The 25,793-nt window shown below is 41.5% G+C and overlaps 1 protein-coding gene across 1 annotated transcript in view; it reads left to right on the forward strand.

Moving 5' to 3' along the window:
• The window catches only part of CCNYL1 (cyclin Y like 1), an 84,649-nt gene that overhangs the window by 54,333 nt on the left and 4,523 nt on the right, over positions 1–25,793 (forward strand). Inside the window, exons 3-9 of the mRNA XM_045296748.1 lie at positions 4,970–5,044; positions 6,846–6,880; positions 13,051–13,151; positions 16,172–16,207; positions 19,290–19,341; positions 20,237–20,356; positions 23,237–23,307. Coding sequence (XP_045152683.1) covers positions 4,970–5,044; positions 6,846–6,880; positions 13,051–13,151; positions 16,172–16,207; positions 19,290–19,341; positions 20,237–20,356; positions 23,237–23,307 — 490 coding nt within the window. The remainder of the gene's footprint in view (positions 1–4,969; positions 5,045–6,845; positions 6,881–13,050; positions 13,152–16,171; positions 16,208–19,289; positions 19,342–20,236; positions 20,357–23,236; positions 23,308–25,793) is intronic.

Raw genomic sequence — 25,793 nt, forward strand, 5'->3', positions numbered from 1 at the left:
GCTGTTACGCAAAAACCGCGATAGAGTGAAGCCGCGGAAGTCGAAGCGCGAAGTGGCGAGGGTTCACTGTACTCAAATATCACATTTTGGTCAATGAAATGTGGAATGAGGATTAAAACATTAAGGCAACACTGAGACATAGGAAGGGCAGGTACAGAAGGCTTGGAAGTCAAAGCGCAGAAGATTGACAAAGGCTAGGAAAGCAGAAGCAAGGTGCTGTCCAGGAGACCGTGGAGTACAGGATCTTAGCCTGCTCAGCCTGGTGGTGTGTGCCCTCTGGGGAGGCCAGCTGGAGACTCCAGAATTTTGTTGGGTGTAAGTGTGGAGTCTGAAATGAGATAAAGTCTCCAGAGTGTACATGGTAATTGTAAGACTGGAAATATTTGTGATATAGGCTACAAAATGTCTATAATATAGAGTCAAGGAATGATAGGGCAGTTCAGTAAATGTAGTCTGCCTTTTAGTAAGCAGTTGCCAGGCAGAAACTGCTGACACCTTCTCTTTATTGGAATATATTGAAGTCAGTATGCATTTTCTAATTCATATAATCTCAGTGATTGGCCTCCTAATATTTTGACAAGGAAAAAGGCCTTGATTGACATAGTATAATTTGAACATTTTGAGCCTTTAGTAACACTTTTCATTTATTTGAAGTTGTTTGTATTTTTACATCGCTGCAATTGAGAGGATCTGGCCATTACTGAAAGCTTAGAGCAGTGGTCCTCCACCTTCCTAGTGCCGTGACCCTCATGTTGTGGTCATCCCCTCAACCATAAAATTATTTTCGTTGCTACTTCATAACTGTAATTTTGCTACTGTTATGAATCAAGTGACCCCTGAGAAAGGGTCGTTCAACCCCCAAAGGGGTCTCGACCCACAGATTGAGAACTGCTGCCTTAGGGGAAAAGCATTCTGTGTCACTGCATTATATAGATTCTCCTAATTTCAAGGAATGTTTACATCAAAACCTGAGTATAATTTTTTTAGTTTTACTTTTCCTATATCACTTAATCATATCACATTAAATGATAAATTTGACAAAAAAGTTGATAGGTCTTTGTAAAATATAATTTTAATCATAACTTCTAACCATCAGTTCATTACTTAATGTCTAGCTTTCACATGCAGAGAGGTGATTGAAAATATCCTGTCTTAGGTTAGGCACACCTTAGTCCTCAAAGTGCAATCAATCCTTCCTCTTCATTTTAAATAAGTCTTAGCAGCATATTTTCCCTGTACAACTATCTACCTTTTGATTTAAAAGATAGTAAATTAAGATAGTTTTTAAAATAAAACAGTGTATGTGAAGATCTTCCTCATCTTGTATAAGCAGAACTTCGCAAGTCCCTACATCCCTAACAATAGAGACTGGCTAAATAAAGTACAGGCCTGCCAAGCCTAGATCCCCTAAGGCAGTGGTTTTTCAACCTGTGGGTCGGGACCCCTTTCACAGGGGTCACCTGATTCATAACAGTAGCACAATTGCAGTTATGAAGTAGCAACAGAAATAATTTTATGGTTGGGGGGGGTCACCACAACATGAGGAACTGTATTAAAGGGTTGTGGCTTTAGGAAGGTTGAGAACCACTGCCCAGTGGTTGCCATTGAGCCACAGAAAACTCATGCGTTTCCAAGTAGAACTGTGTACCCCAGAGTTTCTGTGGCTGTTGGTTCACCTACGTCTTTGAGTTGATTTGAACTGCCAACCTCTTGGTTAGTTGTCAAACGCTCTGTCCTGTGGGCAGGACAAGAGAAGCAGAGGCTCTGCTTCTGGGTGCCCCCCTCTTGGGCTCTGTCAGCAGCAGTGGTAGTGACAGCAAAGCTGCCTCTGAACTGTGCAGCTGCTGCTACTCAGGCTGACCAACAGCAGGCCGGGCGCCTTTCCATTGTGTTCCCCTCCACTGCGGAGCCCGTGCCTCTGGCCCTTCCCGCCTTTCCTGGCGGCAGCAGCCGCAAGCCACCTCAGTGATAGTGAAGCCAGCCAGAGGCAGGCTCCTGAGGTTTTAATATCATGCTTACTCAGCATCCAAATTCCATAATGTTCTGTTTCACAGCATGTTTTGTGGACAGAGTGACACATACCTGCGTAGGAATAGCAATGGGCCTATACCAACCAGTCCAGTTGCCATTGAGCCACAGAAAACTCATGCGTTTCCAAGTAGAACTGTGTACCCCAGAGTTTCTGTGGCTGTTGGTTCACCTACGTCTTTGAGTTGATTTGAACTGCCAACCTTTGCCAACCTCTTGGTTAGTTGTCAAACGCTTAACTGTTAACTCGGGGACTCTGATGGCTTAGTATGTATCCACTCAATAAATACGCTGCAAAGAAGTAGGATCATTAGTCATTAATGACATTGGATTTGAATTGCATACTGATAGAAGGCTTTTTTTTTAATTATGGAAAAGCAAGACTAGTAATTGAGAGGTTTTATTATGGGTAGTATTTTAAGGTATTATTTTGACACTTGAAAGTTTCTGCTCTAGTAACACATATCTTCTGATAAGGTATTTGTTAGAGGAATGAGCAAATGGCATTCACCCATCCCTTACCTTTAGCGGGGCGTCAGAAAAACCCCCACCCCATCTCATTGAGGGGATGCTGGGAGTCGACCTGCCCCACAGGCTTGCTAAGGCTGCAATCTTTACAGGAGCCGACTGCCACATCTTTCATCCTCAGAGCAGCTGGTGGGTTCAGACTGCTGACATCAGTACTGCTAATTGATCATCTCATTCAGCTGCAAGTTAAAGAAAATCTTATATTGAAGTAGCTTAAATTAAAAAAAGGCCTTTTATTCCCAGTGAGTTCACAGCCACTTAGACCTAGTTAACCCAAGAGCCCTATGATTTTATCAGAACCTGTCTCAGTTCCCACTCCTCTCCTGAAAAGGCTTGTCCTTCGTGCTGGCAGAGGGGCCTCCAGCAGCCTGAGAGCTACGACTCCTTAATAGCTGGTGATCTCAGTGTACTGGGAGCTGTGATTGGCCATGCTGGGGCCATGTGCCCACCCTAGAACCTTGGGTTAAGGGGAGAAAGTGCCAGCTTATATTGTCACTTAAGCTACCCACCCCGACCTCCCCATACACACTACATGTCGTCACTACCTAGCCTTCTTTGTGTGTTTCGATTCACAGTAGCACATCTTAATGTGTTTTTCTGTTTTTTTTTAAGCTGGCTCTTTGATTTCCTGAACTTCCATTAAAATATTCTGATCTAAACTTTATTAGGTCATAGGCACTGATAAAGAATATATAGCTATTTGTACAAATATTTTATGCTTTTTCTTTTAGATTAAATGTTATGATTTGTTATTTTGATAGGAAAGAGTCATGATCCTTGTAAACACTTTAGAGACAGAACTGTGAAAGTTTCCACACAACTGATTTGGTTTTTCATTGTCTCATGTGAGAGCAAAAAACTTCAAGAATAATTTTCTGATGGGTTTCGTATTTAAAAATACTGAACAATACAAGAGTTCCTCTAAAGCAGTTTAATAAATGCCCGGATAGATTGAGTGCAAGGATTTTCATAAAGAACAAAGTTGGTTTAGAATGTGAGTTTCTGGTTCAGTGTGTAGTATTAGACTGATTTGATTTTACTACTTCATCGTGTGTGTGATTTGCTGAGAACCAGGGATATAGTGTTTTGTATTTCAGTCAGACCACTGAGGTTCCTACAAATAAAAATAGAACATATGAGGTGGGAAGTACTGCCTTAACCTGTACTATCTATGGATGTTGTCCTGGTTCTCGTTTAGAGACAGACATTGCTGAGAATTACCAGCTTGATTGGTCTCATGATAACTGTACTCTTCCATCCATATAATGATTTTGTTTAAAATGTTTTATTAAAATTCAAGAACCGATTTTATATTTTTGCCCAGTGGAAACCTCCCACTTAAGTGCAAAGGGGACTGCAGGTAGACCTTTCTGTACAAAGGGAGGGCCAGAGTTTTTTACATGCTACACTGTGATCTTACTGAAATCATAAAACAAGAGGAGATGAGTATTGAAAACTGAGAGCAAACCATACAAATCTGCCATCGCTATGTTCCTGTAGATAAGAACATGGAACCTTTTTGCTGCCCTCCCAAACCTGCTGTGATGAATTGTTGCCAGCTGCTGTCCACAGCTCATAGTGACCGCATGCACAGTGAGATTGTTGTGCTCCATTGGCTGGTTGTTTTTAGAAATAGGTTTCCAAGACTCTCTTCTTGGTCTCTCTTTGCCTAGAAGCAGTGCTGAAACCTGTTCAGCAGCTTGGCAACACCCTGGTGGCCAGGGGCTCAAGGGGGCTTCAAAAAACTCTGGAGAAGCTCCATTCCCTTTTAACTCCATCTTTTCCACAAACGTTTTGAAGCCCCTTCATAGATAGTGTAATGGCTGTGATTGAGGTGCATTAACGGGAATCTCACTGAAGCACCAGTTCCCCTCCCACAATGAATAGCCCCCTACCCAGACTCACAGCTAACTAAATGAGTTCTTGTGTGGAATTAGAGTTAGCCACTTGAATTTGTAAAGAATACTGCCTATTTGATATTAGCATATTTGATATTGAGTTGTTATCTGACATTAATTAGTGATATCACTTGCTGCTTGAGATATTATGCCTGGAATATGCTAGAGATATCAGTCTAAAAGAAGGTGACTGTACTCATTCCTATTTGATAGAATGCGGGAGGCTCTGAATATGTGTGGCTTATCTATAACTTGCATTACATCTTTTAGGTGTCTTTTTTTTTTTAAATCTAAGAAATAGCCCAATGGTATTCCGCACATAGAGAAATTACGTTTTGTGTCTTCCCAGTTGAATTTCATATTACTGCCTTTATTTCTTACATATTTGTTATTAAAACATTCCCAAGGACTGTTAAAGATTAAATTGTGGATAGCTTTAAAAAAATGTTTTTGGGTTGTTGTTTTTTTAATTATTCAACTCAGTGATCATACCTTGTCCTCTTCTTCCTGCACAGATTTAGCTTTTGAATCAAACCCTTCTGACCATCCACGGGCAAGCACAATTTTCCTGAGCAAATCTCAGACGGATGGTAAGACAATGTCATTCTTTTTGCCTTGAGGGGACAGGTTGAAACTCAGTTTTCATTTTGTGACATGCGTTATAGACAGTATTTATTTGGAAGACCTCATTCCTCAGTTCAGAACTGTCGCTGCTGCATATATTCCTGTGTCATATTGGAACATGCTCTTTGAGTGGTCACTGCTCTCATGAGAGCAGACTTCCTGCTTACACGTTTGGCCACAGCTCTTTGTGGACCAGTTCATTGACTGCTTGATTTTGTAGTGGTCATGCATTTATACTTACTTTCCCATTTTACCCCTAGTTCCCAACACTGCGTGTTTTAAGGGCGAATGTCTAAATTTATATAGCAGTTAGGTTTTCATTTGAACAAATTAAAAAATAATAATTGAGGATTGAATGTGTGAGTGTGGTCTTATTTTGCATATTTATCAAAATAGCCTAGCTGACAACTGCATTTCTGCTGCTCAGCTCGTTTTTGATGTCCAAACTCTGTCACCCTAATGTAAGGCTGTGTCTCGCGCAGTGCTGTCACTTCTAGCACGTGTCTGAACAACTCTGATTTTCCCCAGAGGGTTGGCCTCAGTGTGTGAAACTAGTGTAAATGTCCTGTGCCCTCCAATAAGAATCCAGGTGAGCTAACCCAATTCAACACATCTAAAAACCTTCCCTGCTTCCCTTACTGGTCAGCCCTAGTGTGTTTGTTAAAGTGCCACGCATGACTGCCTTTCCAGGTGATTACTTTTATGACAGAAGACAATGGGAAATGCAGATTCCAGAATCATATGAAAAGCACTGCAGCAATAAAAAATGACATTTTTTAACCTGGGTTTTGATAGCCCGTGTGTTCTTGGCCTGTTCTGAACTAATCATTTCTAGTTAGAATGTTGTATTTCTTCCAGGCCAAATTTTTTTCTTAATAAATCATTTTATTGGGGGCTTCTAACAGCTCTTATAACAGTCCATACATCCATTGTGTCAAGGACAGGATGTTGTATTTCTTCGGGAACCATGTGCTGTTGCTCTCTCACATTTATAGGAAGGAAACAGTAAAGGAAAAGCTACCCATCCCTCTCCCTGTGAGGAGGGCAGGCCAACCAGGCTGCTTGCCATCCATTAAAGGCATCAGCGTGGGAATCGAGGCAGAGCCTACAGCCTTCTTCAGATCTGCTAGTCCTCCTCAGGCCTTTCCTGGAGAACAACTGATAGTGTGCTGTAGACATCACGTTTGATTCAGTTTGCACATTGGTTTTCAAATATAAGATTGGTTGCGTTACTTTCCGATTGGGTGAAGAAGACCCATTTATCTTTTCTGTAATGTAATATTTTAGTAGAATACCAATAAGTGGTTCAGGATGCTTTCAGTGATTCTAATGCATCCAGAGATTAGTCCCTTGCCAGAAATGGGTTCTTTGAGCTGTCATCTGTTGGATCTGGTTATAAGAATAAACTGGGAGTAAATGTAGAATGTGAAAATTCCATTGGGAAGTGGTTCTGGTATGCAACAAGGTAAACTTGTAATTAGCTAACATCCCACCTGGATATTACCTTTTCTAGGTGGAGATAACTTTCATTTGCACCTAGTATAGAATATCTGTTAATTCAAAAAATAAAACTTGAGTTTTCAAATTTTAATTTATAAATTATAAATTTTAATTTATAAATTTTGTTGGACATTTTTAAAAGAAAATATAGAATGGAAATTTTCTCTCAGTTTTTGCACATAGATAATCTATCAAATAATTAGCTACTACTTTAATTTTCTGTGGCATTGAATCAGAATTGATCCATTACTTTTTTTTCATTCTTAGTGCGAGAAAAGAGGAAGAGCAACCATTTAAACCATGTAAGTAAACAGTTGAAAAGTTAAGAAAAAATGCTCTTCTACTTTCCTAATTATCAAATTTATTCAGAAGTGTTTGGGGCTTAATATTACCACCTCTTTTTAAGGGGCTTTAACATAAATTTCAATAACATGATTTTAATATAAATATCTACCTTAAGTTTGTAATTTGTGTGAACCAGCAGAACACAAGTATAAAGCTAAGTCAGTTTTCCTTGCAATCTGGACTTACTTAGGCATGAGCTTAGCTTCTTCACTCCACCTTGACCACCTTTCCTTCCCCCATTCCCTCCTCTTGTTCACATTTTCTTGTTTATTTGTTTGAAACTAGCTTGTGTGTCAGGAAATATTGTATCACTTGTTCCCCATTAATTCATTCATTAGCATTTGCATTATCAGGACTAGGCAAATATTGTTCACTGCTGAGTCAAGTGGTACTCTTGCTTCCTCCTTATGCAACTCTTCATTTATTTCACCGCAAGTCCTGCCAATTCCTCTAGCTCAAATATTTCTGAAATCTGAGCACTTAGCTTTTCTCCAGGATAAACCCCCTTTTCTTCATAAGCATTCTCCCTCAGCCAAGTGCAGTAGCTTCCTGCACCTCTCCCTGCTTTTACATACAAGTCTTCATTTTTGTGTGTTTAGAATTAATTTCCTAATTTTATTCTTGACTTGCCTGTTTTTTATCAGCTATCCCCGCCCCTCCCCCAATGCTGTAATAGTTTTCAGATGCCTATCAAGTGGTTTTCATCTGCTGAAATACATCTGTTTCTTTTTCCCCTTGAAGATAACTTTCTCCAGCCTTCTGTCATTCAGCTCTAATGGAGACTGGGTTGGTTGGTTTGGTTGTTTTCTTTAGGCTTGCTCTGTGCCTGTTTTCTTGTGATGCCCCTTTGAAGTCATCTGGGATTTCTTATAGCTGTCTTGTTAAGAATCCAAACTCACCGTCAGTGAGTCGATTCTGACCCAGGGTGATTCTATAGGGCAGAGTAGAACTGCCTCATGGGTTTCCGAGACTAACTCGTTATGGGAGTAGAAAGCTTCATCTTTCTTCTGAGGGCCAGTCGTGTGGTTTAGATCTGTTAACTTCTCAGTGGCCCAGCAAGGAGTCACTATCCCGCCAGGGCTCCTTTAACTATCTGGTTAGGCACCCTCATTTTATCAGAGCACATTTTCCTTGGAAAGTTTACATAGTTTTTAGAGTTTTTAGAGATATAACTTAACTGAAAAAAATAAAATTAAAGACTATAGAATTCTAGGTTGAGATTAATTTTCACTTTTTAAGACAGTTCTTTATTGTCTTTTGTCTTTATTGCACTTACTCCTCCCCTATCAACTATCTCATTTGGCATTTTTGACAATAATACAAAAACCCGACAATTTTGTGTATTAACAATGTATACCTGACTATGCGGTGAGAATAACAGTAACTTTCATGGTTAAGGAACCCTGGTGGCACAGTGGTTATGCATTGGGCTGATAACCAAAAGGTTGACAGATTGAAACCACTAGCAGCTCCACAGGAGAAAGATGGGGCTTTCTACTCTTATAATGCGTTACAGTCTGGAAACTCACAGGGACGGTTGCTATGAGTTGGCATTCATTGGATGGCAGGGAGATGGGTTTGGTTTGTTGATGGTCAACTTTGCCACAATTCTCAGTGATTTGGCACTTATGTAATAATGAAATAATTCTCCATTTTTGGCATAATACTAATTTTTCCTTCTGGTACTTGTTCTTCTTATGTTGAACCCTATAGAACAGTCTTCTGCAATGTTATTTTATTTTTCCTCTCTATTTTCTATTTCGTCTCCTACTTTCTAGATATTTCCTCAGCTTTTTGCTCCAACCCTTCTATTGAATATGTTTTGTTCTCTGTAAAGAGTTTACTTCTGTCAGTTCTGTTTCACAGCATTTGGTTTTTTCACTGATAAAATTTTGCATCATTCTGAGTGTGTTTAAGAAAAGGTTTTTAATGTTTTATGTTTTCTCTTGCTTCTGAATTTTATCACTCCCATCTAATTCCGCTTTCCTATTGGTTTGGTCTCTCACTGGAATCTTCCCTCAAGTCTTTGTGTCCCTGGCTGTCTCTTAAAATCTGTCTTTTTGGGGGCGAATAATTTGCACACATTAATAACATATACATATACATAGGAATGTGTATGCTTACATAATGCTTATAGAGCACATAGGAAACTAACTTAAGGCACACATTATTTGCGCAAAAATCTGTAATTAGAAATACCACGTGTGAACAAGATTTGTTAGCCAGTTGGCTTCAGTGGAATTGTGGGGGCAACAAACCAGCTTTGGGATCCATAATGTCCGTGGCTGGGGGCTTTCCTTGGAGGCAGTCGCATTTTTTCAGAGAAGAATCTTCCACTCTTCTGCCTGGGGCAGACAAACATAACTGCTTCTTTTCCAGAAGCAGAGTTGTATAGGTGTTTTATTTTACACATTTTTGTCCCAAGTGTAGCATCTATACTCTCAAAAGCTTTGCAGTTTAATATCTCCACAGAGCAGACATCTGAATCCCTATGTGGTGCAATCAGTGGGCCTACACCACTAGCCAGGGGTTTCAGCAGAACTTCTTGTGTTTTGTTTCATGTTCTCCCTGTCTTCCGGAATCCCTTGTGCCCTCAGAGTTCTGGACCACTTTGGGTAGACACACAGGCTCGTTTCTTCTCCCCAGCATCACTCCTCTAGGCATCCAGGTTGTGCTTCCTCTGACAGGCTGGGTCTCCACCACCCTCTTCTCCAGTCTTCATCTGTCAGACACCTGTCTGCTTCTCCTCTCTCCTGACCTTTAGTCTTAGGAAGTTTGGTTTTGTTTTTTGCCTGACTTTAATTCTAATAAGAGTATAAGAAGGAGATAAGATAGATAGGTGGTTAGCCCAAATTCAAATATAAAATGTATATTTTAACGTGTAAATCTGAATTTAAGGCTTTGATTCAATATGATTGACGATACTAATGCAGACAATTTTTAAAGTTATACCTATATACTTAGCCTATAAATGCAGTTTCCTTTGAAGGCCTTGAAGAATTCTAATCAAACCAGACATCCTTCCATATGGCTCTACTAGTGTAGTGTTACAAATAGATAGTCTCAATGCATAAAGTGTTAGAAAATTTTAAGTTAATTAAAAGTCAATTCTTAATATATATCCAAAGCTTGTCTTGTTTTAAAAAAAGGGAGAGAGAAAAAGTGAACTTCAGTCTCAACCAGAGGCGTTTAGCACAGGGAAAAGCCTGTAGGTGGGGCAGGGTACAACAAATTTCTGACCTCTGACAGTAAGGCTGGGATTGTGACTTACTAATCATATTAAGCATGATTATTGTTCTAGTCTTCCCATCAAGTCTTAAGTCTTCTAAATACCCTCTTTCTTCTTGTAAAGACTGTAGCATTCCATCTGCTCTATTCCTTGTACTGAGTAAATGAAGTAAGATTTATATCATTCTATCAGTAGTATTTTTCTAGTTGATTTTTCATTGTTTACCTTTTATATCATAATGTTTACCATTATAGTTTATTGAAGTTGTAAATCAGCAATGCTAAGGCTTCAAGCATAGAGGACGGTTGCCCTAAATTCTTGGGTAATTTGAGGGGAAAGTAATCTGATGACCACTACTACCTCCTGGCCCCGTGACTTCATTCTGCCAGCTTCGGGTCCAAGGAATGCATGGGTGTTCTTGATAAAGAAAAGTCCCCTGCTTATGTATTAGCTAGCAGAAGGCTTCTGCATTCATATTTTCTGGTCACCTTTAAATTTGGGAGTAATTTGTTTAAAGAAAAAGAAAACTAGCCCTTTCCCTTGAATCCCTGATCTGTTTTAAGCCAGAATTTAGAGTAGGCTGGAACTGACGGGTGTGTGCTAGTGTTTCTTTGGCTGTGCCTACCCGATGGACCTGAAGTGAGTGACTGACTGACTAAGTCACTGAAATGCCTCTGAGTCCCCTAGGGCTGTGTGACCAACATCTAAAGTTTTTCAGTGTGTTAGCTTTAATATTTTAAAGGATAAATCAATAATGACTTCATAATAGGAAAAAAAATTTAGTGCAAGAAAATGAAAGAAAACACCACCTAAATTTCTAACTGTAACGAGTCTATATCTTGGGACATTGCCTTCCATTCCCCTGGATGTAGGTTTTTGATCAAACTTGATTTTTGTAATCCCACAGTTGTATATACTGTTTTATCCCCTGTAGTGACCTTATAGGACACCCCCTTCCACTTAGAATAAAATACTTGAACGAATGGATTTTCTTTCAATAAATAGTTATAAGACTATACATTAAATAACTAAATAGCTTAAGAAACAGAGTTGAGATAGAGTTTCAGATTTTCTGGCATGAAGTAGAGGTTAGTCTTCCAAATAGTAATGCTTTTCAAAAAGTAAGCTCTGGCACTTTTTGCTAATAACAAATAAATTGGTGGCTTTGAAGAAAAAAATCTTGAAACAAAGGAAATGACACTTTATATACTACAGAGATATTTTTGATTGTTGCTACTGACAATTTTTAAATGTTCTTTTCTTTAAAAAGCATCATTAGCTCTTCTCCCTGCCTTCTGTGTACTTGGGAATCCTGCGAGGGGAGAGTATGACAGTGTGTAAAATGGGATGGGATCAATAGGAAGAAGGAAGGCTCATCTGAATTATTTAAAACACACAGACACACACACACACCCATGAGAAGTCATTGCTATGCTGTTGCTGTGTTTAAACACTTAAAGTAACTGGGGTGTGGATATTGGTCATATTTTAAAGATGAGAATATTTAACATTTATTTTTGAACTCTTGGTAAATCAATGGATACTTCTAAAGTGTTTTAAAGCTAATGTCTCTAGTGGGCTCTGTAAGTTCATTGCCACTTCTATATCATTGGAGAAAGAAAATTCTCACTAATCTGTAATATGATTGACTTCCAAATTGTAACTGAGTTTTAAGAAGTTGGTTGTTACATGCTTGTTGGAGGTGCTTGTTGAATGCTTAATGTGCCCCAGATTCGCGTCTGTGCTTGGCAGCTGGCCGGAGGAGGAGAGTTCTCTTCCCTACCTGGTGATGCTTCCTGTCTCTGAGAGAGGGATACCCTGTAAGCAAATGCTGCCATGTAGCAAGTGTTACGTTGGAGGCGTGCTGTGTAAAAGGACCTGTATTTTGTGGTATAGTTGATTGCTGGCAAAAGTCCTCAGAGGTAGATGGGGGCTAGCTTGCTGGGACAGGAGGAAGAAAGGGCATTGCAGGCAGAGAGTGTGCAACATGAGCAGAAACTGTCTTGATGTGTCAAATCACTTGTAGAATAAAATTAATAAAACATTCAAATGAGTGGAAAATATTCTCTGGAGCTTTCACTTGAGTAATATACTGGCACTTTTGTGTAAACATGAAGCAAAAGTTAGATTCCTAGGGTTGTCTTTTTATCTTGTTTTTGGAAATCATAAAATCTAGTGCAATATTCTCTTTGTCCTCCAGATCAGAAAACGGAGGCCCAGAGAGCCCTCTGGGCCTACTAGCTTGTTAATGGCAGGGTGGCCTAGCACAGAGAATGCCTGACTTACAGACATCACACCGTCTCCTGAACATTTATTAGTTTCTGGCTTTCATTCATTACAATAAAGTTCTCTCCTGTCAATATTACTTAAGGCATTACATTGTACGGCAGTAAATAAGGGTAGCGATAGCAGAAAGTCTCAAATGCTCTTCATTACTTAAAAAGAAAAAAAACCACTGGAATTTCTTCGTAAACTTTTTTACATTTTCATTTTTTGTGCTGTATTTGCTCTTGAAATTATAAAAGTGAATTACACATTAACTGAAGAGCTTAAGAAGTGTATGAGCATAGATTCTTTTTTAATGCTTTGAAGGAGAATTTTGCCCTCCAAATAATTAATGATAGATTTTGTAATAGAAGCTTGTCAGATGCGATCATTATGGGCACCACAGGAAGGATAACGTTGTATGCCACGTTCCTCTACTGCTTTCTGTGGAAGCTAGACTGTTCACTGGATTTCCTAGAGAGCCAGCTGCACCTGTTAACACACGCAGGCAGTTCAGGAAGTGCAAGAAATTATGTAATGCTTTATCTTTGACATTTTAACTAAGGGAGGAAAAACACAGTGTTCTAGGTTTAACTGACTGTGACATTTTCTTCTATTCCCCTTCCCCTTCAGGTATCTCCAGGGCAGCTTACTAAAAAGTATAGCTCATGCTCAACAATATTTCTAGATGACAGCACAGTCAGCCAACCTAATCTTAGAACCACAATAAAATGGTGAGTATAACTAGGTTGTCAAGGCTGAGTGACAGACTCTCCCCTCCCGCCCCGGTGCTTTTCAAAGTAGCCAAGCTATCTTGATTATTTTAGACATTTGGTTTCCCCTATTAGTGATATATTTAAGAACTGGGTGTCAAGTATATATTGATTTCTAGGACCTGAGAATGAATTTCCATTCCCATCCCAATCCTGCAATGAATGCATGGTAGATGGGGAAGCCAAGTTAGCAACTAAGGATGCTCAGGAAAATTGTGCGTCTCTTTTTTGATGGATCTATGTTGTCAAACCATTGACTGAACACAGTAAGAACAAGGAGGTGCTTCTATTGGGTATTTCCAGGGGGAGAAGTTCGTTATTTGTGAGTTACCATTAAAGCTGTGCTGTACTGCTTTGGAAGCTACTCTTGGAAGAAGGGACAGCTTGTCCCCTGCTGGCACCAAAGTGTACCTGCACTTAAATTTAACTGGACATTGTCAGACTTTATCCATTATGCTTCCCCCCCCGCTTTGCAGTGTTACTACATAAAAATTCAGTTCTCCTTCCAAATCAGCCTAACAAGAACAAATTATTAGGTTTAATTTCCTTATGATGAAATTTGTTCAGCAGAGAACAAGGAAAGAAATTGAACCTAGCTATATGGTCAGGTTTATACTTAACCAAACATTAATAGTCTCAGGATGATGGAAACTATTTTTAAATTTCTGGGGAGACCTCATAGCCCGGAACAATTCAAGAAGCATTTTCAAAACATCCCAAGATTCATCTCTCAAGCATATATGAAAAACAAGGTACAGATCCTCCTGACTGCATCTGTGTTCTTCGGGAAACATTATTACCATCTCCTTGGCATGGGAACACTCGTTTTCAGAAGACAGTGTGGTAAATACTACCCTAGAGTATTAATAGCCCCAGTTTCATTTTTCACTGAAAATATAAGTAGGTTATAAACTTGCTTTTTAAAAGCTGATACATTAAAAACAAAGTAAGTTTATATTTTAATTAAAAATAGCAAGTTCACAGCCATAATGATGCTTTTTCTTACTGATAATAGTAGTAAAGATCAAATTGTGCTTATTTAAAAGCTGATTCCTGAACTGTAAGCTGTAATCCCTGAATGTTCGTATTTAGCTAAGGCTCTAAATCCGAGAGTAAAGCAGACTCAAATCTGCAGCTTCTTTTGAATTAAAAATATTCTGGTATTTCAGTATAGTTTTTCTTTTGTTTGTTTAAGAGTAACTTTTCTAACAATAGGTTCTATATTTCTAGTTCAAATAGCCTCCGTTTTAGAAGTCTGCTTTTGGAAGTATAGTGTTTGCTGTCATCATATTTTAAAATGATCATTGAGAACATTCTTGAGTGTAATAAGGAGGTGTAGAGTCAGTAATTCATTGTTTTAAGTGGAGTTGGTGAACCATGTTAGAACTGTTTTTTGCAACTTTTCTTTGCGAACAAGCTGAAGCCCACCCCCAACCCCACACACATATACATCCTCACAGACCTTTTGGTAGGTTGGGGAAGATGTGGGGCATAATTATATAGACAGAAGTATCCCAAGTGATTCTGGTCCTAACCCTTAACTCAGTGGTTCCGAAGCTTTGCCAGCATGCCGGAATCACCTGGGGAGATACTAAAAAGAAATCATGATGTCCTAGCTACACCCAGTGCCAAGAAATCAAATAAATGATGGGGTGGGGGTCTACTTTAAAAGCTCTGCTGCTGATTCCAGTGATAGAAAGAGAGCAGTTTCTGACCATTGATGGAGCCTTGGGCAAGTCTGTTTGAAGCCGTAGTATGCTTATTTGTAAAAGTTTGTTGGATTAAGTGGCATCCGAAATTCTATGCTCCTTTTCAGCATACAACTTCAAATTATGTGATTTTACAATTATTTTGGAGATGACACTGAAGCACTGTAGAAGTATCCATCTTTGGGCCTACTGATGTTACTTGTTCATTACAAAGGTCTCTGAAACAACATAAGCACATTTATAAAGAAGGGACAGCTCACTTTCTAAGTGCTAGTGTTCTGCGGATTGAGTTTTAAAATTCAGATTTGCCTTCCCTCAGTTATTTTGAGCTTCATTTCAGACACTGGTGACAAATGGAAGCATGAAACTTATCCAGGAGAAACCCATTTGCTCTTTAGTGCACAACAGCTGGGGGTACTTTCGGACCGCAGGACCGTTGGGTATCTAAGGAGCTGTATCTGTTCGTTACCGTTTGATTGACAATGGTTTCGGAATACTCACAGCAGTATATTATCCTGTGTAGTAGTGTTATACTGCAGTGCAGTGGTTTGATACGATTAGCTAGACCCATCATTGATTTTATGGTTATAAGCCTTCCTTGCATTCATTTGCTAATAAACTTTCTACTAGTAATTATGCAAAGATGATTTTAAATGGTATTCTCTGGCATTAAGTACGGATATTTACTTTTAGGGAAATAGTGGGAAACAGGTGAAACAAGTCACTAGGGATCTAAATCAATTGAAATGCAATGTCCATCAACTTTTGAAAAGGAGAAAAAAATAAAAACCACATAAGTTAACCGTGTGTCAAGTAGATATTACTTGAGCAGGAGGGAAAGGTCTCAGGGTAGAAGCGCCAATGGCAGGGGATATATGTAATGATTTGTCAACAGTGTCCAACAGAAACTGGCTTCTCACCCCATGCTGTCTAAAAAGGAGCGTTGGGGGTGCTGTTCGCTAGGCTTGTTCAAACCCAGGAGCCCCCTGTGGGAGAAAGACCAGGCTCTCCCCACACTGAGAACTGTCTCCGAAAGAAGCCCTCTGCATCACTCCCTCGGAATCTACTCGGTGCCACTGGCCTGGTGCTTTGTTTTCCCTATGGGGCTTTTTTGACCCAAAGCAAAGAATTAACCAAAAAAAAGTACCCACCAGGGAATCTTCTGAATTAGAGTTTAAAACCACAGAAGCCTTCCCCACCTCTTTAATTGTCATGTCTTCAAGCCTAAACAGTGATAAAATTGGTTGTTACAATTTTTTTTTCCCTCCACAGTGTGACCTTAGCAATATATTACCACATAAAGAACAGGTGAGCTCTTTTAAAACCTTCTTGTTATCCTTACTGTTTACTTTGCATAACACCATTTCAATGCTAAGTAATATTTGTGGGTATTATTTGAGTAAGCTGTGGAATACTTGTATTAACAGTATTAGAGTGAATCATACATATTTTTAATCTCAATATTCTTTTCTTGAGTTATTGAGGATTCCAAAGAGCATGTGTTTCTGTTGGGTAGATGAATATTTACTGTTGGAGATATTAAAATTGAGAAACTTTTAAAATGTGTTGCATGTTACCATAGGGTGTTTGAACCTGGGCACTGCAGTTGCCAAGTTAATGTTGTTCCTTTGTGTTGTGGGAGACTGGGCTCCTGTGCACTGTAGGATGTGGAGCAGCATCCTTGCCCTCTACCCAAGGAGCCCCGTGGGTGCTATGGTTCTCACCTTTGAGGGTGGTTAAGCACGTAGAACCCGCAACCTTTCTGCAGAAGAAAAGCCTTGGTGGTCTGCTCCTATGATGATCACAGCCTTTCTGCAGAAAGAGGCACCCCACTTCACAAGCCAGCCTCCTGTCCCAAAGCACCCCTTTTACTTGCTCTGTTTTATGCTCTAGTTCTTGGTTCTGCTCCTCTGTCACTCCACTGGTGGCAAAGGTGTCTTCCTGGATCAAGGAAGTTCACTGAACAGGGATCTCGGGGTCCAGAAGGTTCACTCCACTCCTCGTTCTTGCTAGTAGTCAGATCCTTCTTCCTGCTTCCGAACTGGCTCATTGTATACAACCGATGGCAATCACAGTGAAGCCTGCTAACAGGCATTCCTGGCCTGTCAGTGTCTTCCCCACCTCTCAGACAGACCCATCAGGAAAACGTCGTTTGGGTAGGCGCTGCCCTGTCGACAGAGTCCAGGTGTTCCCTGGAGGGCAGGGCCAAAGGCAGGTTGAGGAAAACTTCTCTGTGAATACTTTTGTAATGAAAATTGACTTTTTCCTGTAACAAAGTCAATGACTATTGTGTCGTGGATTGACATGTTTGGAAATGGTTTCTGTGTCAGAGAGAAGACAGCTGGGTGGGTTGTCCTGCCTTCAAGCTTTTGCAGTTTGTCGTTTTGAAGAAACTGAGCAAGCCCAGCCTTGTGTATATGTATAGTTGGGAAAGGGTCTATTTTAAAAGCCTGATGTTTGTGGATATTCTTTGGTACCACACATGGTAATTTCTTATATTAGTTATAGTGGAGTTTTAAACTACATCAACAAACTTTTAATATTCTGTTAAATCCCTAGATTTGTCTAGCATGTTGAATAAATCTTTTACCTGTACTTATTTTAAAATGTGCATCCATTGGTCATTTGGAAACTATGAGTTCATATTTCATTTTAGTGTCAGACCCACTTTTGTTAGTATCACCACTCATTCGATGAGAAAAGTCCCATAAGTACTGTGGGGTCACACTCGCAGCAGAGGTCAAGTTTTCCAAAATCCTTTTTTTTTTTTTTGCTTGAAAGCTTGAATTTTATCATTGGCAACAAATGCTTCATTGTTTTCTTTGAAGTGACAGATTGTCAGTCAAACTTTCTAATAGAAATGGCGTTTTGTGAACAGGTCTGCTGGCTGAGCTCAGATCTGTCCCACAAGCACTTGTACATCAGGTGCAGGAGTGGGTGTGAGTCATCTCCAGATAGCCACTTCCGATATTACAAAGATCGGTCTGGAGTAGAAATAACGCTATTTCTTAAGCATCCCATCAAGGGAGCAAAACTGACGTTATTTATTACTATGATGATGATGATGATGGTGGTATAGTGGTTACACATTGGTCTCCAGTCCACAAGGTCAGCAGTTCTAAGCCACCAGTCACCCCTCAGGAGAAAGACAAGGCTTTCTATTCCCTTTAACAGTTATAGCCTAGAAAGCTCACAAAGGCATTTCTACCCTGTCCTGTAGGGTCACTGTGAGTTGACTTCTACTTAATGGCATTGAGTGTGGCTTTGTTAACTGGTGTGTGGGCAGTGAAGGACAGGGGACTGAGTGTACTTGGGCTCTAGTGCCTCAACTGTGTTCTGGAGTGGACATTTTGACCAGCTTTCCACAGTCAGTGCAAATATCAAGCGGTGAAATGAGCAAATAATGAAAATCGTTTTGACCTCAGGGCCGCCTGTGAAAAGGTTGAGGGCATCCTGGGGGTCAACAGACCCCGCTTTGAAAACTATTGTTTTGAACGAGCAACGGATTTTAGTGTGGAGTGTTATAAGCTCAAAGGCTCCTGTTGTAACAGCCTAAGAACTGGTGTTTCTTTTTTTTTAACTTCATTTTATTTTTTATTAATAATTTTATTGAGGGCTCTTACAAATCTTATAATAATCCATCATTCCGTTGTATTAAGCACACTTGTAAGAGCCCTGTTGGTGTGGTGGATTACAGGGGTTGGGCTGCTAACCTCAAGATCAGCAATGTAACCCCCCTAGCAGCTCCTTAGCAGAAAGACATGGCATCCTGCCCCCCACAAGATTGACAGCCTTGAGGGAGGGAGGGGGGCGAAAAATGAGGAGCTGATACCGAGGGCGCAAGTAGAAAGAAAATGTTTTGAAAATGATGATGGCAACAAATGTACAAATGTGTTTGACACATGGATGTATGTATGGATTGTGATGAGAGCTGTGTGAGCCTCCAATAAAATGATTTTACAAAAACATCTCATAGCCTTGGAAACACAGGTGCAGTTCTACTCTGTCCCTTAGGGTCGCTGTGAGTTAGAATCAACTCAATGTGGGGTGTATACAAAAGAGAAGAAATACAGAGAGCTAAAGAAAGAAACCCTGGGAGACGGGACCCCTCTCCAGGTTCCCCCCTCGGAATACAGCATGTTGTGCTCTAGAGGGAGGCCAGCGGGGAGAGGGCTCAGGGCGATGGGTTCTGCTTGTTAGGGAGGCTCACTCTGAAGGCAGCTCTGGCGAGTCTCTGGGACTTTGACAGTACTTGCGTGGAGTTGGTAAAAGCCAGGAAACTCCACGTGTGCTGGGGAAGAATTTAAACACTCCCTCCAACAGGTGTTTCACTAAGATTTTTAACAACTCCTGAGTTCATTCATTTTTAATGTGCATTATTATTTTATAGAGATGCAAATAGATCCTTGGATATTTTTGATGAGAGATCACATCCGCTCACAGTAAGTGTCAGCTTTATTGAGTTTTTACTTTTCACTCATAAAGTTGTGTCTGTATCAAGCTGATCTGCTTTGGCATTACTAGAAGAAAACAGTCTTCCAGTTTGAAACCAGAACCATCGTCCTGTAAGACTTTGTCCACCTTGCCTTGTGGGATGTCTGTAAGAGGGAGCACACAGTGGAAACTACCGCTCTGTATAACCAGGAAGCCCAGCTGAATCCCCAGGTTCAGGCAGCAGCTGGATAGTTTTAGAAGATACGTTTCCATAGTATCAGATGCAAAGGGGCCTCAAAAAGTTTGGGCAGAAACGGAACTAAAAGACAATGGCATTTTTCATGATTTTTTTTGAAGCCTCCTTGTACAGAATGCTTGAAATGAGCCTCACAGCTCTGCGAGATCTCTGTGAAGAAAATTAGGAACCTCCCAATTAAATCAGTGAAAAGTACCTAAAGTACATTCACTTCCTCTGTTACATTAGACACATTTCAAGTCCATCATCGTAGCCATGTATGGTTCCTGTGCTGGACAGCACCGTGCGGTTACTGGGAACCAAACACTCATTGAAAGTCCATTGCAGAGAAGTATGATCCATGGTGATCATTGAGACTTGTAAACCTGAAAATACTTTACATTTGGATAGAATTCTGCTGGGGGGAAGTGGCAAGGAACAATATTAGTTTCTAAGCTTTGTAGCTGTATTTTTCTTTAATGGGGGTTGGTAGATACTGAACCCCTATTTTAAGATTCCACTAATTTTATTTAAAGGACTAAAAAGACTTATCACTCTAACAAAATTATGTTAAGGGGCGTGTGGGCACACATTTGAACACTGCTGTCTTAAATTTATTGAAGAAGTTTCCTCAGTGGACACTAACAACGTATGTCTTCTTCTTTCAGCGAGAAAAGGTGCCGGAGGAATATTTTAAGCATGACCCTGAACACAAATTTATTTACAGATTTGTTCGCACTCTTTTCAGTGCCGCGCAGCTAACAGCTGAATGTGCAATAGTGACTCTGGTAAGACATTGGTTCTTTGCTACAAGTGCCTGTAGACTCGTGTCTGGCTTGTTCACCGTGGACTAGTTCTGCTTTTGAAGAGAGCATTATGAAGAGAGAGCTACCCTCAGAGACCAGGGAAAGTTAGCGCACAGACATCCACAGTCACGCAGTCCTGATGATTTAATCCCTTGGGTCAGTGCTTTCCCCATCACAAAACCAGTGCTCTGAAAGGTAGCTGGGGGGGGGTTCTGCTCGTTCTCTCCCATCCCCCCAGCCCAGGTGTGCACGTGCAGTGTGCACACATGCATACATGTGTGTGCTTTGGGGAGCAATAAGACCACCTGGTCAGCAGACAGGGATGATTAGCTCAGTGTAGGTAAAAAATGAGTCCCATGCGACAGGCTCCAGGCAATTTGATGTGTGGGCTGACTGAGAACAACGGCCCCACGTTCTCTGTGCCTTGAACGATGGCTGTTAGCCATCCCTGCGGGCCTGTGTCTGCTCTGCAAGTTGTCCAGGGCTGTCGTGCCAGTGATGCTTGGCAAGACTTTGCTAGTTAGCCTGCTGAGCTACCAGAGTCATCCATACAAGTACAAGTACAGGGTAAGGTGTTAGCGTTTTGAGTAATACATCCTATTCAGGTGAGAGATGCTGGGGTTTCACTCACACCTAGAGGGCAGAGTTCACTGCATGGTGGCAGGGGAGCATTCTTACCTAACTCCCTTAGCTAAATCCACTTAAAACTTGAACTGGAAGGCCTGTTCATGGGCCCTCCATCGGATGCAGGGAATGCTTAGCATGTGCTGAGAGAACAAGAACGGTACTTCCATACCTAGAAAGAGGTCGGTAATGCAAGAAGAAGAACATGTGGAAGAGGAGAGTGTTCCTCATAGACTCGGTGAGGTTTAGTGTACCTGGGCGTCAGTGGAGCGGCGGCAGTTTGGTCATCACTGGGAGCGTGTGTCTGACCTCACAGTTGCTCATTGTTTGAGTTTCACTGAATGCCTAGCCTAACCTGTGCCTGCAGATAGAGGAGGGAGCAGATTCTTGCCTTCAGAGCACATAATTTATGTTCCAGGGGGGAAATGTCAGTGTTTCTTTTTAATGAGTATTTGTTTAAAGGTGACTATTTCAGGCAATTGTTAAAGCAGGATGATAAAGCAAGGTAAAAGAGAGTGATTAAAGGTGCTTCTAGTTTTAGGTAGAATGAACAGAAAGAATGTTTCTAAAAAGTTAACATTGGAACATGACCTGAATGAAGTCAAGGCAAAGCAAGCAAAGATAAGCAGATGCCTGGCGTCATAGACGGCAGAGGGAACAAGTGCAAAGCCCCAGTGGTGGGGGCCTGCTTATTAGTGTGTTCAAGACCCAGCAAGAAAGCCAGCATTCTCAGAGTGAGGAAGGACGGACATTGCCACTCTTCTCTGGGCTTATAGCTGGTAAGCTGTAGGAAGAAGTTACATTTTTATGGAATGGGAGCCCCAGGGTCCTACTTTAAGAGGTGGTTTCTGGCAGCTCTGCTGAGAACAGACTGCTGCTGGAGGCAGAGAGGAAGCCGCTGCAGTGATACCGTGAGGGGTGGTAGACGGTGACGTAGAATAAGTAGTAGTCGTATTCTCGTTGACGGTAAGTTAACGGGCATTGCTAACAGATTGGGAAAGAGTGACTCATGTAGGTTTGGTGCTCCAGCAGCTAGGGTGTGGCTTATCAGGGTGGGAGTGGAGAACAGTGCTTTGTCTGTGTGGAGGCACCGAGGACCTTGGGGGAGGAGGCTCAGTGATGATGGTGCAGTTGGTGGGTGGGCTAACGGAAATGAAGGCAAGCATGGGGGAGGAGAAACTGATTTTGGGACTTGGTACTGTGAACAAAATGCGAGGAACATTCTAGGGCCTGTGTGGGGTGCAACTTGACACATAACAGAAAATCTGACAGAGTCTTAGACAATTCTGTACAGGTGAGCATGGGTGGGGTCAAGTAGCTTTTAAAGAAAGACTGCTTCTCTGACAGGAGGGCACGTGGTGGAAATGAGTGAGCACATCACAAGCTGGCCATTGGAGGGGGGGAGGGGCAGAAAGCCGAGGGGTTCCCGTCTGACGTGCTTCTGAGGATACTTGAAAGGAGAGCACTGAGTCTACAGCATGTCATGTCCAAATTACTCTCTGTCCATCTGACAGCCTTCAGGTAGTAACCATACTTTACAGTCTAACCTATTCTCTTCCGTCTGTATATGAAGAGGTCAAATAGCATATATATTCTTTGGCAGACCCCTCTTTGAGGTTAAAAAAACAACAACCCATAGTTTACCTGTGTAATCTTAACTGTGACCTTCACCCCCACCCCCACCCCCGCTCTCGGTAAGAATAGAAGTTTGATACAAGAAGTCCCAGGAGCAGCTTGGTGGGTTTGTCACGGTGTTTTCATCAACAGATTGATGTCAACAAGGAAACACACTGTCCCGAAGTAGTAATAGAGGTGTATAAAGTAGGGGCCGATAGAGCATTCTGTGTGCTGTGCTGCACAGTGACCACTGGGAGGCGCTCCTGACTGCTCATTTGTATCCTCAAGGTAGTGCTGAAGGTTGGGTCACAGTCACTGTGAAAGTGTGCTGTCAGGAGCAGAGTAGGAAACTGGAGCTTGACTTTAAGGGGGATCCGGCCTCTTGTTCTGGCTGGGTAAGCAATGTCTCTGTAGAACGTATGAATCAAAGGCATTTTCTAGTCCAAAACCAGATACTATCATAATAGTTCTTATCACGACACTTAAACTGAACTAAAATCAAAGACCAGTGCTCTACTTTTGCAGGTTTACTTAGAAAGGCTTTTAACTTATGCTGAGATCGACATTTGTCCCACTAACTGGAAAAGAATTGTTTTGGGAGCCATTCTTCTTGCCTCCAAGGTTTGGGACGATCAGGCTGTGTGGAATGTGGACTACTGCCAGATCCTCAAGGACATTACAGTTGAGGACATGTGAGTGTGTAAGGTTTTGGTGAACTTTCTAATCATTGTCCAGTATCTCATTTGTTCCCGTAATGTTTGCGTCTTAATAAATATTTTTAAAGATAACGTTGTGCAGAGGAATGGGAAGGCATAAAACAACGGCATACTTCGTTCCCTCCAGCTAGGATGTAACACTCCCTATTTCCTACCATGAATTGGTAGTTCGTGAGGTGTTATTATTGCAGTAATCTGCTTGTGACAAATTAAAATGTCTCTTTTCTGGTAGTTGCTAGCAAACATTTTATAAATGTAACTATCTGAGCAACTACCGTGATTATGGTTGTTCTAATGCTGTCCAGCAGTCTCCATCCATGTTCAGGAGGCACACCTCTGGCCTTTGAATTAAGTGTCTGACCGCTGTTAAGGAATTTGTTGGCCCCTGGACTGCTGAGAGCTTAGTTTCGACCCAAGTCACACAGGGAGAATTTGCTTTTGCCGATCCCACCCCTACCCTTTCACCGTTTTTCCTGACGGAAGATCTGTTGTGGTAGAAACCATGTTGTAAGCAGATGTTCCGTGGTGCCACACAGAAGAGCTTCAGATCCCTTCTGCCCTGAGCCCTCCCCTCAGCAGTGTTGTGTGTGTTAGAAATCGCTCTGATGGCTTGGAAACTCTTTCCTCTGGGGCTGTCTGAGAAGTACCATGGGGCCCTCACCTGGGCCTGATCGCATGAGAGAGAGTCTGCTGGGACACTTGAGGGTGGTGTGTGAGGAGGGTGGTCTTGAACTGACTGTGAAAATGCAGGGGGTCTGGATTAGTAAGGGAACTACTTAGCTGCATGCCCACGAGTCCTTCCCTGAGGGCTGCTGACCTGGCCACCAGAGGGCTCTAGGCGGCCTGACGGGGGTTGGTAGGGCGAACCAGAGAGCTTGCCAGCAAAGACTCTCAGTTGCCTCCTTGAGAGTGAAAATGGCTTTGTGGGGGTGGCATTTAAGAAAATATGAAAGGACACCTTTGATTATATTGAGCAACATACGGTCAACATCATGATAGGCAGTAGCAAGACCCTCATTCTAGATAAGGCTGTTATTTGGAAAAGCAAACTGTATTCACCAGGGAACTGGGAATGCTTCTCACTCAGCACAAAGCAGAAGATGGCTGTTGAGGTGGCAGTTGGGGGGGCGTGGAACACACTTTGATAAGGTGTGCACACCGTGGTCCAGGGTCCTATTGCTGGCAGCCATCATAGAGAAGGGTTTGGTGGCAAAGGTGAGCTCCTTAATGGATTTGCAACAAATGGAAGGACTAGAAAATTGCAGAAGCTCAAGTGGCTGATACTGATATTGTCATCAGTCTTCAAACTCTGGTCCCTTGAAAGAAGGAATGCCAGCTCTGCTTCGACGGGACCTAGTGTTTCTCAAAACCTACAACTAACCTGGCTAGAATCTTTAGCTCAAGGCTACAGCAGCAGAGCATGCAGGGCAAGGGGCAGGTGTTCACAGATAGGAACTCGAGGGGTTTGGTACTAATGACGAGAGTAGTTCGAAACAGGGTGTTTTGTGTATAAACATCCATCAGGCCCTGTGCTTAAAACCGGTTACTCTAGTTATGATCTTTGAGAATGAGAAAGCTTTATAGCAGAGTGCTTACTGTTCATTTGTTTTGTCGCATCCTGCTGATTACTATTTGTAATGATCTTATTCTAAGTCTAAACTGAAATTTTTTGAAAATCAAGGTATGATTTTTATTAAAAAGTTTACACATGCTGTAGTAGAATGTATTTCCCTTCAAAAGGGTTGTGTAAAATTAGGCAGAGCTGCAATTCAGAAAATATGCTGTGCCTGGGAGTGGTCTGTGTTCCGGCCAGCTCTGGCCCGTGGAAACACCCAGGCAGGCAGGAGGCCTCAGGCCCCCGAGCTGCTGGTAGTTGAGCCTCTGTGAGCGGGCCTGGTGAGCCACTGAGGCACTGTTTCCACACAGCTCGAATGGATTCAGTGGAGACACTAGAAAAGGGTGAGTGGAGTGTATTTATTCCTGGAGTATATTAGGTGCTAATTAGCAGGTTATCAAAACCTCATCTGATTTACATTTCTATAGGCACATGGCTGATATGAACAGGAAATTAATCTCGGAAGTAAGCTAGTTGAATGTTAAGTTCACCACCATGCTCATCTCCTGACTGCCCTGTTCAGGAGTATGTTCCGCATCTGTTAGCCTTTTCAGTGGATGGGATTTTAAAACTTCAAGACCAAGAATAATAAGCCTCTCATGTTGGCTTAGGTATTTCTCATTTTTAATCAGTAAGTCTCTAATGTGATTACTGTGAAAAGGGGTCAGATTCGTTCCAATGTCTTTCTTGCTTTAATTTAAACATTTGCCAAGTTTATGTACCAAAAGCCTGCTCCCAACAGTGTCCTGTCCCATTTTATTCATGTAGGCCCTGCACGTGTGTGTCCACTTGGATGTGGGAGGGGCGGTGGGTACACAGCTTCTCTGGGTTTCATCAGGTGAGGCTG

The sequence above is a fragment of the Echinops telfairi genome, unplaced genomic scaffold (assembly GCF_000313985.2).
Source record: "Echinops telfairi isolate 266 unplaced genomic scaffold, ASM31398v2 ScPeMD7_3;HRSCAF=10, whole genome shotgun sequence".
In the NCBI taxonomy this organism is placed as follows: domain Eukaryota; kingdom Metazoa; phylum Chordata; class Mammalia; order Afrosoricida; family Tenrecidae; genus Echinops; species Echinops telfairi.